Source organism: Pogoniulus pusillus, chromosome 16 (assembly GCF_015220805.1).
Source record: "Pogoniulus pusillus isolate bPogPus1 chromosome 16, bPogPus1.pri, whole genome shotgun sequence".
NCBI classification, from domain to species: domain Eukaryota; kingdom Metazoa; phylum Chordata; class Aves; order Piciformes; family Lybiidae; genus Pogoniulus; species Pogoniulus pusillus.
The window spans coordinates 10801385-10819765 of NC_087279.1; the positions used below are offsets into that span (position 1 = coordinate 10801385).

The 18381-nt window shown below is 54.9% G+C and overlaps 1 protein-coding gene across 3 annotated transcripts in view; it reads right to left on the reverse strand.

Moving 5' to 3' along the window:
• BSN (bassoon presynaptic cytomatrix protein) overlaps positions 1 to 18381 on the reverse strand; it is a 108122-nt gene that overhangs the window by 7684 nt on the left and 82057 nt on the right. For all 3 annotated transcript variants that reach the window (XM_064156441.1, XM_064156443.1, XM_064156442.1), the window contains exons 4-5: positions 8397 to 8831; positions 315 to 6977 (exon numbers count right to left, since the gene is read on the reverse strand). In XM_064156441.1, coding sequence (XP_064012511.1) covers positions 315 to 6977; positions 8397 to 8831 — 7098 coding nt within the window. The remainder of the gene's footprint in view (positions 1 to 314; positions 6978 to 8396; positions 8832 to 18381) is intronic.

An 18381-nucleotide genomic window follows, 5' to 3' on the forward strand; every position in this document is an offset into this window, starting at 1 on the left:
CACAACCCAAAATGGAGCCATGCTTGGTGGCTGCTCCTCAGGAGAGGAGGGTGACCTGGCTGGAGCAGAGCACAGCCCTGATCCTTCCACCAGCTCCTGCTTGCTGATGGTCTCCTGCAGCCGTTTGAGTTCCAGGGCCTGTCTCTGTCTGCTGGCGCTGGTGTAAAAGTCTATGCCCACCGGCTGCCACCAGCTGCCACAGGAAGCCAGCCCTTTAAAATATTAATTGCTGCAATGCTAATGAAACTGAAATGTCTTGAGGTGCCTCCTGAGGCTGTTTCCCGAGGGACTGGTTGCTCCCCACATGGACGTACCTGGGTGCCAGGGAGCAGTGAGTGCTGGTAGAGGGAGAACCTGTCCTTGCTGGCCTCCTCGGCGGTGGGGCTGATGGGCTTGGGATCGGAGAGGGAGCGCTGCATGGTCTTGATAGGGCGTGGCAGCGTCTGCTGGCGCTGGGCTGAGTCAGCAGTGAAGTGCTTCTGCGGGGGAACGTGAGCCTTGTTCAGCCGCTCACTGGTGGCGAAAGAGGACTCAAGGAGGCGGTGAGGGGACAGCGGGGAGACAGGCGAGTAGAGGACCTGGGGAGAGCGGGGTGGCTGGCGGGTCACCAGCTGGGAGAGGGACTCGGCAGGCAAATGGGACTGGTAGCCAATTTCCAGGGGATCCGGTTTCTTCTTCTCGAACTTGCCCAGAGTCTGCTGTCGGACAGTGTGAGGGTCCAAGGGGCCAGTGCTCACCATCTGGATGTTGGTGGAGTAGGGTGGGATGGTGGTGGGGACCGTCAGTTGGGGGACTACTATGCCGGGCTGGGGAGCTGGCTCCGGCTCTGTCTGACAGGCCAGGCTCTCGCCTCGCTGTGTTTTTTCTGGGGCCGAGATGTACTTTACAATCTCCACTCGGGGATCATGGGTGGTGATGTGGATGGATGGAGAGACGCGGAGAAGCTGGTCAGGCTCTGTCTGCACTGAGCAGTCACTGATGGTCTGAATGCCCACACTGGCTGTGCCACGGGCCGCCCCCTCTGCCTTGCCCTCGGTGCCAGAATCAGCATGCCGTGAGGTCCGGGGTCGCCGGCGGCGAACAGGCTGTTCCCATTCTCCACTGTCCTCCTCGTCTGTCTGCACACTGCAGTCAGTGCTGCGCCGTGCCCGCCGCCGCCGTGATAGCAGGTACCGCTCTTCTCCATCTTCCTCATCTGTCTGCACACTGCTGTCTGCTGTCTTCCTTGCTGCAAAGGCCTCTCTTGTTGCCTCTTTCTCATAGGCATCCCGCAGCCGTGGCATTGAGTTCCTCTTCTTGATGCCCCGGCCAGGCTCCCAGGACTCCTCGATTTGCAGTGACATGTCCGAGGCTGAGCTGCTGAGTGGTCGCTGCGGCATGGGGTAGCGAGGGCCGGCAGACCCCTCTGGTGGCGCCTGGCTTGGTGGCAGCCATGCCTGCCCATTGTGTGGCACGCCCCGTGGCACCTCAGTGGGACCCTCGGGCAGGCGGGCAGTGGGCTCGGCGGGCACAGGGAAGATGGTCTTCTGACGCTTCTGTTCCTCCAGCTGTTGCTGCAGCTGGTGCTGAAGCTGGTGGATGTGCTCAAGTTGGAGGCGTTGCTGGGCGAGCTGCTCCCGCTGCAGGGCCAGCTGTGCATGCCGCTCCTCTTGCTGCTGCTGCAGCACCTGCTGCTTGATGCACTGCAGCTCCTGCAGCTCCCGCTGCACCAACAGTTGCTCCTTTTCCCGATGCCGCTGCAGCTCTGCACGCTCCCGTTCAAGCTCCTCCTGGAGCCGCATTTGCCGCAGCTTCTCCAGCTCCACACGCTCCCGCTCCAGCTGCAGCACGTGCTCCTGCTGCTTGCGCTGCCGTTCCTCTTCCCGCTCCCGCTCCTCCCGCTGAGTCCCTTCCAGTGGTGCTTTGGGCACCGTGGCTGCTTGCCCACTGTCCTTGCTGGCCGCTGAAGGTGCTGCTGATGCCACTGGTGCCTCAGCACGAGGAGCAGCTCCTGCTGGTTCCACTCTTTGCAAACCACTGGTGGCTGCAGCAGGGGCTTTGATAGTGGGACCAGCACCTGCTGCCACTGGTGCAGTGCTAACAGGCTTGCCCAGGTAGACAGGTGTCTCCATCAGTGAGGCTGCTGGGGCTGGCCGGCTTGGGGCTGGGTAGCGGTAGAGGCCCTGTGTTGCCAGTGGGACACGTGGGGTGACGACTGGCAGCCTGGTCAAGCTGGCCAGAGGGACAGCTGCCACGCTGCCGGGGCCATACGGTCTGTAGAGACCACGCAGCATGGGCCGCAGAACTGAGGCTGGCTGCGTGGTGATGGGCAGTGTGGAGGCAATGGGTGTGTTGATGGTGGAGTAGATCATGCCATCGGCGGCTCGCACGGTGGCGGTGGAAGGGAACATCTGCCGGACAGCGCCTAGACGGATACCAGGGACATTGTAATGTGCCAGGCTGCCAAAGCCCTGCCGTGCCTCGGGGAAGGTTGGGTTGTACATCCCCCCAGGTTTGGCGGGTGTAGGGCCCTGCTGCTGAGCTGTCATTCCTCCTGTGCCCCCTGGCCCAGCACTAGGGCCGTAGGGCAGCATGTCAGGGCCATTGGTGTGCCGGCCCCCATACTGGTCCATGGAGTTGAGGGCAGCACACATGCGACTGATCTCACGTGCCGTAGTGGCACTGTAGTGGGCCAGGCTGGACTCCTGGAAGCTGGCCAGATCCCCCCGGGGTGAGAAGCGGTAGTCAGAGTAGATGTTGGAGACTGAGCTGTACCTCCGCATGGGGAGTGGGTGGCCCAGCATGTCTGCTGGCTGGCGAAGGTCAGAGAAGGAGCCGTACTGCAGCCCCTGGCCCAGGTAACCTCCCTCAGCGAAGCCCACACTGTAGGAGTGCTTCATGGTGCTGAGGTCCACAGCGGCATCACCTGCTGGGGAGTGGAAGGGCTGGTCCCCCTTCATGGGGTAATAGTTCATCCCAATTTCAGAGAGGTTTGTGTCTGACATAGAGGAGTAGAGGCGGCCAAAGTTGCCAGTGGAGTAAAACTTCTGCTCCTCATAGAGTGGAGGTGCTGGGGCTGGCTGCTCCCGGTAAGGGAAAGTGTCTGGCAGCTCTGATTCTCTGCCGCCATAGAGGGGGCCACTGGCTTTCCGGACAGGGGCCACTGCCTCCCCAGCTTTCTTCTCTGGCATCTTAGAGGTGGGGTTGAAAGCACCAGTACAGCTGCCACCAAAGGGGAACTTGTAGACCATGTCACAACAGGCCACCTGGCTCTCTGGCTTCATGCCGGTGAGGTCCAGCACATTGTCTGGCGGCTCCTCCTTCAGCACTTTGGTCACTGGGCCAGCTGCTGCCTCCTCCATCTGCACCATCATCACCTGGGACTTCTTGCCTCCCAGGGCAAGGAGAGGGCTCTGGCTCTTCAGCTCCACTGGCACCGCCCGGTACAACTCTGAACCAGGGTCTGTTGGGAAGGTCTGTGGGAGGCCACCAGTGTTCTGTGTTCCACCAGTCTGAGCAATGAGCACATCCTTCTTCACCATTTGGCCTGGCAGGCTGTACCTTGCAAACTTGGTCTGAGGGGCTGCAGTGGGCTCAGGTTTGCTGCCAGCTGCCCCACTGGCTCTGACAGCAGCTGTCTGGACACCCTGCTCCACCTGCTTCACCTGTGCCAAGCACACAGGGCTCCCGGTCCCCTGCCCAAAGTCCATCCGGCTCTGGAAAGGGTCTCCATAGACCATGGGCTGCTTGGACTGTGAGAGGATCATGGGAGAGGCGATGGCCAGGCTGGCAGTGCTGGCTGCTGCGATGATGGCATGGGGCTGCTCCTGGGCATTGAGGTTGATAATCAAAGGCTGGATGGCGGTGGATTGCCGACTTGGGATGTGGTCCAAGGTCAGACAGTACTTCCTGGCCTCAGTGGCCAAGGAGGTGAGATCCATGCCTTGGTCTGTTATAATGATGGGGGCAGACTTCAGCGCAGTCCGTAAGTCCACAGCATTAGTGCTCGGCACTTTGGGTCCTGGCTCGACCCGAGATGTACCAGGGATGGAGGAGATGCGGCAGAGGGAGATGTTTTCTGCAGGGAGTGCTCCCCAGCCATACAGCCCAGTGATGCCATCAGTGGCTGAAGTCACAGCAGGTGCCTTCTGGGCATGCTCCTTCACTGACTGTGCCCTGACATAGGCGCCTGGTGGCTGCTCCTGCTCTGGTGTCTGGCTGTAGCCATGTGCTGGCAGCTGCTGGCTTGGCCTGGTAGGTGATGAGGTGGGGGATGTCAAGGAGCCAGAGCTGACTGGCTTGGTTTGGCTGGCCGCATCAGCTGCCAGAGTGATCACCATGAAGGGGGCATCCTGTGACGAAGCCTGTCGGGTCAAACGTGGTGAACCTGACCGGTGTGGTGTTTGTGTTCCCTGTGCCACCATGGGGGAAGAGGTGGCAGGGATGGCAGTGGTGGCAGAGAGACCCTCATAGGGAAGAAGGGGGCTCTGTGTCTGTGTGGAAAACTCTGCCGTGGCCTTTGTGGTTCGGGTGGGACTCTGTGTGGGGGAGGTGGGTGAGAGTGGAGGGCTGGAGCTCTTGAAGAAGGGGTATGTCTTGGGTGCTGGGGGCTTGCTGTCGCTCACTGTTGGGAGCTTCTCCCTGGCTGTCTGTACACTGATCTCTACAACCGCCTTGCTTCTGCTGGTGTCCTCTGTCTGTGAGCCGTAGCTGACAGTGGTCTTCACTGGAGTGTAGCTTCTGCTGGCTACAGATGGGGCCTCTGGAGTTGGGGAGCTGTAGCTCCGTGGTGCACTCGCAGGGCCGCTTGCCACTGTTGTCACTGTGCTGGTACCTTTGCTGTAGGTGTAAGGAGTGCTGGCAGCCTTGGGCACTGGGCTAGGTGCTGCTGGGGTGCTCTGGAGCTTGGCTAGGTCTTGACCTTCTTTTGCAAAATGCTGGGTGACCCGGACATCAGGAATGGCCTTGGCTGTGCCGCTGTCAGAGGTGGAAAAGGAGACAGGAGCGGAGAGCTGTGTGGGGCTGGTGCCAGGAGTGAGCGGACCACCATTCTGCTTCATCAGGTCAGCATAGGCGCTCTCGGCATTGAGGAAGTGCTTCTCTGGGTACACCTCCTCCTGCCCCTTTGCCTTCTGGCTCTGCTCAAGGGCCAAGTCAAAGGAGGAGGATTGGTGCATCCTGGAGATGCTCTGCGAGGTCTGCAGGATCTCCTCATACACTGCTCCCACCTTTGGCAGGGCACTGGGATAGCTGGGCTGGGAGGGGCGTGAGGAGCCACCATCATACTGGTACTCCTCTGCATACTGGTACTCAAAGCCATTCTGGGCCCCGGTGCCACGGTAGCTGACCTGCTGGTAGGTGCTGCTGTAGGAAACAGCTGGCTGGCCTTGTTGGACCTGCTGCTTCTGCATCATCTCTGCCTTCCTCATCATCTCCTCATAAGCTTCCTCAGCACTCTTGAGGGGCTTGCTGGTGGTCTGGCTGGGGCTGCTCTCTCCCTTCTCCGTCGGGGAGTATAGTGACATGAAGGTGGGCAGGTTGTATTCGCTGCCTGACTTGTACAGCTTGGAGGTCACAGCGTCAAAGCTCTCTGCCTCCGAGTCGATGGAGGGTGAGTATTCAGAGCAGGACGAGCGGTGCAGCTCCTCCATCTCTGCTGCTTGCCGCAGCTCCTCAGTGGGGGAGGCATCTTCGATGGGAGAGAGGTTGCTGGGGGGAGTTTTGGAGCGCTCCCTCCTCCGCTGAGCTCTCAGCTCCTCCTTGTCACGCTTGGTCTTGCGTGCTGTACTCCGGATGCGCTGCTGCTCTACCTCCCGCATCTTCTCCTGCTCCCGCAGCAGCTCCTCTTCCTCCCGCAGCTCCTCCTCCTCGGATGAATCCTCAATGGTGGGCAGCAAGGGGCCATGGGAGCGATGTCGAGCCTTCCTCTGCTGCTTCACCTCCTCTAGCCGCTGCCGGCGGCTGGGACTGCTGTCGCTGTCCTCCTCCAGGGAGGAGATGGATGTGGGTGAGGTGCCTGAGGTGTAGCTGGGCGTTGTGGCCGGCAGAGTGGAGGAGTACTCGCCCCGGGAGCGCTCCTCTGGAGAACCTGTCAGGCTCTCCATCTCCAGCTCAGGCTCCCGGTCCATGCTGGTGTCTGCCTCCTGGCCCATCTCCATCTCCCGGCCATAGCCAGTTGTGCTGTTCAGCTCAATGGTCTTGAAGCGCCGCAGACCACCCTGGGCTGTGCTCAAGTCGTCGCCCTCTGCCACCTCCATATCCTTCCTCTCCTCTGTGTACATGCTGCTGGCACCATGTGGCAGGCGCCGCTTGGTCAATGCCGGCTCTTTGCCCTTCTCTGCCTCAGCCTTCTGCCCGGTTTTGGGAATGCTGTACTTGGCACGCCCGTACCCTTCCTCCTCCTCCTCCAGGTTGTCCTCCTCAGCACTCATCTCCAGGATCTGCCTCCGCATGAACTCCTCGTCGCTCACCTCTGCCTCCCGGCCCTTGGACCGCGGGGGCACCGGTGAGAAGCCCCCTTCACTGCTGTCCTCCACGTAGTCGTGCCGCAGCTTGCTACCAAACTCGTCTGAGGACTCGGCACTCTCCCGCCGCTCCCGCCGGTTCTCCCAATCCATCGAGTCCTCATCCTCCTCCAGGATGTCCTCTAGCTCCTCATCAGAGTCAAAGGCTTCGGGGGCAATGGAGAGGTACCGCGGGCGCTGCCGTTGCCGCTGCTCCTCTCGCAGCTCTGTGGAGCCTTTGCTACGCTCTGCAGGCTCTGGTGGAGCACCTCGCCCTTCTAGCAGGGGCCTCATGCTGCTTTCCAGCTTGGTCAGCTCGGAGGGGCTGGGGGGACTCTGCCCAGCCAACCCAGTGCCGCTCAGCTTCTCTTCCTCTTGCTGCACCAGGCCGGTGATCTCGCTCTGTGAGCTGGAGATGCCATCAGAAGAGTAGCCAGTGTCACTCAGGCTCTGGGGGCTGCGGGACAGGTCCGGCGGGTAAGGCTTACTCCCGTCCTGTGAGTGAGGGAGAGCACAGCATCAGATCTGAGTGGCTCGGGAACTGCTCCCCCTGCTTCCCCCCCAAGTCCTTGTCTGGGGAACATGCAGAAAGTCTAGGCAGCATTTGGGGTTGTTGTCCCATGTCAATGGCTTGTCAGCAATTTCTGTGCTTGCTAACAAAGGCAGGGGACCAGGGGAAGGGCGTGCTGCAAGCAGGGGACAGCACAGCAAATATCTTTGGGGGAAATGTCACCATGGGACTCAAATATGTGTAAGAAACTGAGTCTCACCAGTGTTATCTTCCCAACAACTAACTCAAGAACCTGTCCCATAACAATGTTGATTCTTTTACTGCCCACCACTTAGAAAGCCAGCAATGGCTGAGCCCCAGCTGTAAACTTTGGGTTACTTATGGACACATGCCCTTCCCTGGAGGAGGGATGTGAGGGCAGAGCTGCCTATAAGGGGTGCATATGCACTGGTATTTGGGACAGGGGTTTGGGGAAGGGGCAGCCCTTACACCCTCGGGGTGGTGGCACCAAGACAACAGCTTTGCTGGCAGCAGCCACCTTTTAATGACTGCTAGTGTCTCTGACTGACAGCCCTGCAAAGCAGTCTTCAGAAGCTGGGCGGCCCTCAGGGGCCTTTTTAATTGATGTTACAATTAGGTAGCATGTGGATAAGCCTCTGAGCTGTGAGGGAAGTGCCATCGCCTCTGGCCCCAGAGCTACTAGCAGGGTCTGTCACTGTGGTTGAAGGACCATAGACCTTACTTGATTTTGGAAGTGTCAGCAGACAGGGATGTGAGGAAGTCTTTCCTGGGGCTGGCTGTTCCTGGCTGGTGGACACTTCTTGCCATATTTCCTTCCTGTGGGGGGCTATGCCAGCTGCTGCCAAGATGGTTGCTCATGGGGGAAAACCATCTCAGTGCAGCCAGATGTTTGCCCAAATTGCACTGAATTTTCAAAAGGGTGGGAGGAGGAGCTTCAGCAGTGCCCACTGCTGTGGTGTGCAATGTCATGAAAGGAGTTTTCCATTTAACAACAAATTCAACTGCCCTTACATCATTTTAAAACAACTCCAAAGGCCAAAGCTGACCTGAACTACCTACCATGTTATGCCCAAACTGATGGAACCATAATAAAGAGAAGGCAGATACTAGCAGGCTGCTACGGACAGCTATGCAGCCTGCCAAGTTCCTGGGAAGGTTGGAAGTGCTGAGACAGTGAGACAGCAGTGATCTGAGCTCACGCTTACCCAAAAGGCCATTTCCCTAGGCAAATGGCCTCAACAAGTTGGTTTCTGCTCCAACTTGGAATAAACTCCCATTTCTGAGCACAGTAACTGGTGGAGGCATGGATCAATGCCATGCCAGCCTTGGGTGGGATGCAGTACCCAGGGATGCTCAGAGCAGGATGCACTCCAAGAGCTCACCTCCTGCTCCTTTGCCCGCGGTGCCTCGGGGGGTGCCCGGCTCTCCTTGCTCTCCACCTCTGGTTTGGGGGTTATGCTCTTCCCCTTTGATGCAGTGCTCTCTGGAGCTCTGGAAGGCTCTGGGACAGCTTTGGGCAGTGGCTTTTCCTCGGCTGGCGGTGGGGGCTTCTTTTCAGCTGGGGCAGGGCTCTGGGTCCTGCTCTGCTCAGTAGCCCGCAGAGTCTTTGCCGGTGAAGACTGCCGCTCAGAGGGTACCGCCGGCTCGGCAGGTGACGGCGCGGGGGCTCTCTGCTGCTGGCCAGCGGCCGGCGGCCGGTGCTGCGGGGAGCTGGTGGGCGTTTGCTTTGGGGTAGGCATCGGCACTGGGGCAGGGTCACCGAGGCTGCCTTCAAGCAGGCGCTGAGTTTGGCAGTTCAAGCACAGCCATTCGTTTTTCTGTGAAAGAGAGACAGGAAAGGTTCTGTTCAAGCTCAAGGAGCTTTGTCCCAGGAGGGTCCTCACTGAGAAATTGAGCTGATGTGACACACAGTGATGGTGCACAGGACTCAGCCCATCCCGACCAACCATCCAGCCTAAATCTTCCCCCGAGTCCAGACTTCAGTGACTGTTCATGCAGAGAGACCGTGACTGTGACACAGGGGTTGCATGCTGTCCCCCACGACACCTCAGCATCACCAGCTCTTTTCAATGCCACTCTTGCTGGCGTTTCACTTTTAAGCAAAATTAAACAACTAAGGCAGATTGCTACCACAGCTCAACACTCCTCAGGCTCCACGCAGCTTCTCTCTCACTCTGATTTGTTCTCCTCGATACAATAAAGGTTTAATAGCATCATCATCGTACTCAGAGCTCTTTTTTCTAGGTTATCAGAAAACACTGGGTACACAAGTCCGCAAGAATTTGCCAGAGATGTTACCCAGAGCACACGCTGTGCAGGGAAGGAACACGGCAATCTCCTCTAGTGCAGTTCTCAGCAAGAGACAGCGTTTTATGGCCTGCAAAAAGCAGCCTGCGAGCGGGACTCTGAGTGGCAGAGAGCCTGCGGGGCTATGGCAGGGGCTCTGCGTTAAGGCATCAGAAGCACTTCGCCTTCCCCGTCATCTGAGGGCTATTTTTACCCTCTCAGGGATGTCCAGGAATAGGGGCTTGACATTTCTTTCCCTTTTGATGTTTCATCGTCTTAAATCTTTATGGGTTTGCTGCTAACAGCCTCATGGGCTCCAAGTTCTTTCCCCCAGACTCCTCTTTTGTCAATCCACTGCTCTCAAAGCTTGGGGTGGTCAACCTTCAGGGGCAGCTGGCCCCAGAGGAGCTGTCATGCTGTCAAAGACATGGTCATATGCTTCAGCTGGGTCAGCTTGGGACTGGGGCTGTAAGATGCCTGCATTTCCTGGGGCCACAAAGGACATGGTCTCCATGCAGAGGATGAGGTTCAGCAAAATGGCCTTAAGGAAGCTGCTTCAAGTTGCACCAGGGGAGGTTTTGGTTGGACATTAAGAAAAATTTCTATCCCAGAAGGGTTGTCAAGCCCTGGAACAGGCTGCCAAGGGCAGCAGTAGAGTCACTACCCCTGGAGGGATTTAAGACTAAAGATGTGACATCAGGGACATGGTTTAGTGTTGGACTTGGCAGTGTTAGCTTAATAGTTGGACATAATGATCTTAAGGGTCTTTTCCAACCTAACTGATTCTATGATTCTGTTCTCTGACTCCAAACCCCAAATGTATGGGATGGAAGCAACATAATGGACTTGACACCTGCATCCCACACCTGGGAGTCCCCACGTTTTAAAGATCACAGGATGTTAGGGGTCAAAAGGGACTTAAAGGTCTTCTCCAACCAAAACAATTCTATGATTCTTTGATGCCAAGATGCTAGAGATGCTTTTGAGCTGGTGGTGGCTGAGAGTAGCAGAATTCCCCACAAACACTTCTTGGCTCCTAGAGCAACCCAGACCAGGAGCAGCTATCCAGGTCCTGCTCTCCAGGGAGCAGAAGGGCAGGCGGGCTGCTTCTGCAAGGATGGCGTAGGTGGGCAACATCCTCCCTCCCACCTTCACTGCCCCACAGCAGCCCCTGCTTGTCACACTAACGTCTTAAGAATACATTAGGGCTTCAGAAGGCCATTAAAAAGAATCCCTTTCAGTGTGGTAATATTTAATTACTGCTTAATCAAAGAGAAAGTCTAATTAAGGGGCAAGTGCAGCCTATTGTATCTTAATGACTGCATTTGTCTTCTTTTATTTCAGAACTTGCTCTTGTCCCTGTGCCTCTGAATCAGATCTCCTCGCCCCGCTCCGCTCTGTAATTATTTCAGACTGCAGAAGGGAATGTGACTGCATGACACACATTGAATCCTTGCCTCATGGAAATACATGGTCTTTCATTTTCCTTTCAGAAATCCCATTTTCCTTCACCACAGCACCCTCCCCAATGCCAGCAGTAAAGGGACAGGCTGACTGTGCCGGGCAGAGCTCAGCTCCTGCTCATCCCTCTCTGCCACACCATTGTGCCAGTACACAGTTTTATCCTGCAGGCCATACACACACTCCCTGGGCAACCTGTTCCAGCGTCTCACCACCCTCACTGTAAAGAATTTCTTCCCAATATCCAGTTTAAATCTACCCTTCTGAAGCCTCAATTCATTTGTTCTTTGCCTATTACAACAAACCCTTGTAAAAAGTCTCTCCCCAGGGCATATCCTGAGATTTGCTTTAGTGAATACCTCCAGCAGCAGGAGCTGATGGCTGCCTGCCTCCTCCATGTGCACCAGGGTCAAGAAGTCCTGTTTGTGGCAGCTATAGGGAGATGAAGGTGAACAAGGCCACCTGCATCCACTGAGAACATCTCTGGCAAACCTCTCTGAGCTCAGGGCTGACACCCATCATAGAATCAGTTGGAAAAGATCTCTAAGATCATTGAGTCCAACTGTCAGCCTAACACCACCATGGCCATTAACCATGTCCTGAAGTGCCATGGCTACATGTTTTTCAAATACCTCCAGGGACAGTGACTCCACCACTCCCCTGGCAGCCTGTTGCAAAGCCTGACTAGTCTTGAAGGAAAGACATTTCTCCTAATATCCAGTCTAACCATCCCCTGGTGCAATGCCAGACCATTTCCTGTCTTCCTATCATCTGATACTAGGGAGAAGAGACCGACCCCTGCCTCATTACCACCTCTTTTCTGGGAGTTATAGAGCAATGAGATCTCTCCTCAGCCTCCTCTTCCCCAGACCAATCAATCCCACTTTTCTCAGCTGCTGGCTGCTAAAAATCCATGGGCTCAGTGAAGATGCTGCATCCGAGGCATCTCATCCCCATGCCATCATTCCCAGGCTCTGTCAGTGTCACGACCCATTCCTCTGCCATGGCCCTGCAGCATTGCTGGCTGTTGTTTAGTCATCCCACAGCACCTCTGCTCCCTCTCTGAGGGCTTGGCTCTGGAGCAGCTCCCCAGTACCCAGAGCCTGGCTGCAGGCATTTCCCAGCTAAGGTGGCCAAGGGGATTACTCTGCCCCTGAGAAAAATGCAAACACTCCACCACTGGCTGCTTGCTAACAGCTTGTAAATCCCCACCGAGATTAACCAGATCCCATGAAGATAATAATAATTAGGCTGTATTTAGTGCTTTGCATGTCCACACTGTGGCATGCTCAGGAAGTCAGGGTGCCCCTCGCCAGGCTGGGAAGTGGGTAAGGAGCTTATGGCAAAAGCACAGCAGTGCCTGAGTCTCTGTACTTAAAGATACTGGAAAGCTTGGCCTGATCAGAGCAGGGATGGAGGCTTCTCAACACCAGGTGTTGCTGCCTGAGAAATCTGTACCATGGCAGTGGGCACGGGGGATTTAACCATGCAGAGGGCATGCAGTGGAGAGCAGGTGAAGTATGCCTCAGATGCCATCTTAAATGAAGAGGTGCTGGCAGGGCAGAGAGCACTTGGCAATCGGCCAGGCAGGCAGGGGAATGAGGAGAGCTGCCCAGCCCAACTGAATCATCATCTTACACCCTGGGAGGGTCACTGCACTGACCCCTTGGGTTCCCAGCCTCCTTCACTCCCAAGTTCCCAGAGGAGTTATGGAAAGTGTAGGTTTCTGTGAGAGAGAGATCCTGTGGTCAGCAGGATGAAGTCCAGGGTGCAGGGCAGCCCTGGTCAGCGACTGAGGGCAGGTGGCATCATTCACTTGTCACATCTGAGCAGTAAGGACTATCCCAGCTTTCAATTCTGCACCACTTGAGCAGAGCCCATTGGCAGTTGCAGGATGTGGCCACAATCCCCGTGGGCTCGCTGCAGAGGCAGCAATTGCAGTGCAGTGTCTGCCTCTGCTCACTCCTGGGGGGCCAGGGGGCATCTGCAGCAGCCCTGATTACAGAGGACTCCCTGGAGCTGCTGCCCTCACAATACCCCAGGTCAAAACGTGGTGTGCCTCAGGGGTCTGGGTGTGTCGGGGGTGCACCCAGCTCCCCCCAAGCTCTGGCATCTGCTGGCAGGTGGCCACAGCCACGCTTGCCAACCTCTGCTGGGTTTTACCCTGCAATTGTTTTAATTTACTAATGGGCAACAACGAAGCTGTAATTAACTGAAATAAAAGCTCTCCTGCCTAATTTTGGTCAGCATTACCCTTGGCAAGTTCATTACATGCCGATTCCCCCAGTGCCAGTGGGTTGGTGTTTTAATGATGGAGCCAGCGAGCTTCTGCATCACAGCTGCATGTGAGTCCCTGTTCAGCTCAGAGAGCTTTGGTGGGAGCCAGTGGTGACAGAGGCTTCACAGGCTTCCCCAGAGGTTTCCCACTTTAGCTTCTGGCTGCCAGTCCCACCATCCTCATCAGCCCTGAGAACCTCTCTGCAACCTCTCTGGCTTTCAGGAGGTGCATGGCTTTGGTCTTCGTCCCAGTGCAAACTGCTCCCTACCATCCCCAGCACCCTCAAGACCTCCCTGAAATCTCTCTGGCTTCTGGGAGATACATGGCCATGGTCTTCATCCCAGCACCAACCACTCCTTGCAGTATCATTCTTAGGACTCTGTCTGGTTATTTCTGCTCTTGGGTATTACTTTACACAATCAAAACGGTGTCTGTTAAAATACCAGGACAAAAATCAGTACAAAATGAAATAAGCAGCATGAAGTATAAGTATCTTGTGAGCCAGATCTCATCTCCCAGCATTAAATGCAGCGAATCTCACAAGAATATTTCATTTATTTGCTGACAAGAACTGTGCAGGGCTCATCACTGTGACAGATGGGTGCCTGGAAAATATGGAAAACACTTCTGCTATCTGAATCAAGATCCAAATTAACAACAACCTCATAAAAATCACTTCTCAAGCATTCCTCTCAGTCCTACTTGCAGGAAAGCTCCTGTTTACACTTCTGCTATCTGAATCAAGATCCTAGTTAATGAGAGCCTCATAAAAATCACTTCTCAAGCATTCCTCTCAGTCCTGCTTGCAGGAAACCTCTTAAGTCTTCTGACATCCAGACACCTTCTACACAACTTTCTGCAGCAGAAAGGGGACATCTCACTGTATGATCCCATCTCCCAAGCACTCAGCATCCCTGTGCTGAGAACCCCACAGCTCTCTCCATACTGTGGATGTGTTTTAGAGAAAAGGGACTGAGTCATGTTTCATCGTTGTATGCCAGGACTATTTGAGACCCGTCTCAGGCAGTGTCTGGGGTCTGGCTGGTAGATTCTCCACCCCCTAAGCACTCCTGTGCTTTTCCTTCCCCTCGGCAAAGATGCTCTCACTGCCTGCTGCCCCCTCGGCCAGACCCCAGTGCTCATTCATTTCGGATGTTGCTGCCCAAGTGTTGCCTTGCTCCCCTCTCAGTTTCAGCCCACTCTTATAGCGCAGCTCTCCTAAGCCCCTCCCAATCACCTCCCCATGGCTCTGACAAACCCCATTCATGAAGCTGCTGCAGTTTTAGGAAGCAAGAGGGAGCGAGTCAGCCCATCCCAGCAGTTCTCTGAGATGCTTGCCTGTGGAGAGGAGGATGCACATCACAGCCCTGACTGCTGTACGTTCATATACAGTGCTTTTAACCTCGTGTGCCATCAGCAAATAACTACGGGCCTGGTTTTACCTCCACCCCAGCCCTTATCTCTCCTAGGAGGCTCAGGCAGTGATGGGATTTGAAACGAGGGCAAGGAAATGCGTGGCAGCTGCAGAAGTACCAAAGATCAGGAGGCGAGATGGAGCAAGCAGCAGAAGCTCGTCAGAGCTGTGCCTGCAGTGGGAAGAGACTGCGGAGGATTCAGGTGGCCTTGGTGCCAGGAGGGAACTGAGATCCAGGGAGTCTCTCGCCTTGATTGTGCACCTTCTCCCTCTAAAAAGGCCCCCAAAGTGCCTCTCAAGCAAGATGCAGAGCTGCCTGGGCCCGCGCCGCTGGAGTCTGTGCATACATGTAAATATACATATGTGCAAGAGGGAGCCCGGGCTGGGGAAGAGGCAGAAAAAGGAGGCTGAGGGGGACCTTCCCACCCTCCACAACTAACTGAATGGAGGTTGGAGCAAGATGGGTGTTTTTCTCTTTTCCCGAGAGTAAACAGCCTCAAGTTGCACCAGGGGAGGTTTAGGTCAGATATTAGGAAACATTTCTTCACCTAAAGGGTTGTCAAGACCTGGGACAGGCTGCCCAGGGCAGTGGTGGAGTCACCATCCATGCAGGGATTTAAAAGAGGTGCAGATGTAGTGCTGAGGGACATGGTTTAGTGGTGATCTGGCAGTACTGGGTTAACAGACTTGATGATCTAACTGATCCAAAGTCAGTTCCAACCAGAATGATTCTATGATTCTATATATACATAAAGTCTGCAAAGAAAAAGGGAGCACTAAATGCAACTCTAAATGCTGTTCAGTGGGTTGTGTTTCTAGAGCCCAGCTGGCTACACACCAGGGCCCATCCAGCTCAGGGAGCCAGTGGGCTCCCTTAGGAGCTGCTGTACATCTCTGGGCTGCCCATGGGAGGCTGTAGCAACAGAGAGTCAGCAATTCCCCAGCATAAAGCCACAGTCTCCTGGGACCATCCACAGGGAAAGGCAGCAAGGGGACTGCACACGCCTCTCACAGCCAAGGCTCCTTGGCAGCCAACTGCCAACTGCTAATTGACTTCATTACAATCAACTGGGCAAGTATTAAAGCAGCCAGGGTTCACAGACTAGCCTTGCTGCAAACCACCACAGTTATTTCAATCCCTTGCTAAGTATAACATTTGACTAAGCAACCCATGGATGCGTTTTCCAGTACCAGCCTATTCTTATCTATTCCCGTGGCCACTCTCAAGCTGATGGAGCTGACAGTCCCTCCCTAGCTCTCTTTCACATGTGTGTGATGGACCAGTGGCCTTCACACTGCCATAATGTGATTAAAAGCAGTGCAGGATAATGAGCTTCCCAGGATGAGCTTTGCATTGCAGGGCTTGTTTTCTGCCTCCCATCTGCTCCATTCCATCCCTTTTCCCTTCGCCTTCTGGGACCTCTCCTCATTGGAAAAAAGACATAGGAAGAGAAGGTGGGAGAAGCCATACATGATGGCTGAGTACTGGAGCTGCCATCAGCCACGCCAAGAACACAGGCAGTGCCAACTCCCAGCCCTGGCTCTGAGGCAGCTGCAGGGGAGATGCTGTGTCTCTCACCAATGCTCCCTGCCCTCACCAACCCTGCCCACAACACGTCTGCTCTACCACCTGTCCCCTTTACTGGTACCATGGAGAAATGAAGGCAGAGGTGGGGAGCTAAACAACAGCCAGATACCAAAGAGGTCATCACAGTCCTGTGGTGCCCAGGACCATCCTTCACCCTTGGCTCTTTGTTTTCTTCTCCTTCCACCTGCACATACCTCACACGAGGAATTTTCCCCTCTCCTGCTCCCAGCTGCAGCACACAGCCCAGAGGTCAGAGCAACAGCCCCTGAGGCATTGCCAGCCACCTACCCTGTGGTTTGATGCTCTGCAGAGCCAGCAGAGGATTATTCCAGCTGAAAGTCTTGGACTGATGAGTAATAGCAATGCTCCTCTCCGCTCGCCTTCGAGGAATAGCTGTGCTCCTGCCAAGTCCAGCTTATTGCACTGCAGCAGCCGATGGCTGGGCAGCCAATGCTGCTGTGGTGAGGGGGAAGCAGCACGAGCCTCTGCGGCTGTAGGAGAGCTGCAAAGGTGGTTTCCACCAGCACAGCCAGCCTGGACCACCTGCAGCTTCCTGCCCAGTTGCAAACCCCTGTGGCTGTGTCCCTGGGTCAGGGCATCACCGTCCAGGGCAGAGGCAAAGATCTGCCAACGGACTTTCTGAGGCACTGACCTGTGGGTACAAGTATATGCTGCTCTGCTTTCTCCTGAGCTGTCCCAGCAAGGGTCCTTCCCACGTTTGGCTTGATAGAGGCTAGAGGAAAAGGCCACCAACTCTTCCATGTCATTAGGTATTGTGATATTAGAATCAAGCTTGGACTGCTACTCAATATTGTTATTTCACTGTTGGGTCCTAATCCAGAGAGCTGGGAAAGAAGCTTACCCTGACTGACTCAAATGCCAAGGGGCCAGTTGGACAAGCAGTTTAAATCATCCAGCTAGGACCCCAGATACCCACCCCAGCTATAGCATCCACGGGCAGTGGCTCTCAGCAGAACCCAGCTCTGGAGCATTTCAACACCCTCATCCTTGTGCAGCCAGAGTCATAAGCCCCCCAACTCATCCCTGCTCATCTTCCACCACCTCCAAAATCAGGACAGCTGCTGTGGCAGGAAGCACCTTCTGTATTTTTGGAGCTTTTTTAAAAAAAAATCTTTTCCAACAGCAAGAATGTTTCTGAGTCAAAGGACTGAAACTATTTTGCAATCAAGGAAGTGTATTTCCAAACGAGCCGGATTGCGAGAGCCTGGGTGCTGTGTGGGCTGTGTGAAGGGGCTGCTAAAAAAGGGTACACAGCTGCCCAAAATTTGGAAACCAGTGCTATTGCAGAGTATATATAGACACCCCTCCCCACTCAACATATTTCCTTCCAGTTCATTAGATAAAAAAGCATTCTGAAAAAAATCGGTAGGATACTCAGGAGAGCAAAAGATGCTTTTGGCTTGTCTGAAAGCCGTGGGACCAATTTCCAGGGCTGTGGCTGAGCATCCATTGCTCTGGGGATGGCCTGCTGAGCACTGGTGTCACTGCCATGCTTCTGCAAGAACAGAGACATCCAGCCATAAACCAGCTGCCATTGAGAATGGGAGGCAGAGATGCCAGCTCCCAGCATGGCAGTGATGGTGGAAATGAATGCAAGCTGATTTGCCTTGAGATTGTGAGGAGGTGAGAAATGGCCCCTATGTGGGCACAGGCCATTGTCTGTGTTATTATTTGAAGAACAGGAGACCAGTATCAGGGTGAGACATGACCACCAGAAATGCCCATCCTCACTCAGACCAAACAAGTTCACCTACCACCTTCTGCACCAGGTGGCCCTTGCTTCAGATAAAACAGCCCCTTGATTTCACACAGTTACCAGTGCTGGGCAGCAGCTTTGATATTCATTTATTTCCACTGTCATTTCCAATCTGGATGTGCCCACTTTTTTTCCTGGCCATGCCTTACCACTGTGCATCTTCTGCTATCTTAACCTGATGTTCCTTTCTATAGTAAGCAGCTGGAGATTAAGCAGCCCTTGGCCCTGGCCAGGCTCAAGATGGAACATCTATTTCAAATATCTGGGAGAAAGAGCACATCCAGGGTGGGGACCTGAAGGTGCCATTACAGGAGGAAATGCATGAGCACAGTGTTGCTTGTTTAAGAAAAAAGAAAATCACAAAGAGTAAGAAAAAAGGGAGGGATGAGAAAGCAAGTCTCAGGCACTGAAACAGCTTTTTGTTTTCCTTTTCACTGAGCCTTACTATTTCTCTCTGTTTTATCTTGGAGAAAGAGCTAAATTAACTACCAGCTCAGTTCTGAGAGACTGGATCCAAACAGAGGAAGAATTAAGAAGATTTTCTGTTCACAATAAAATCCAGC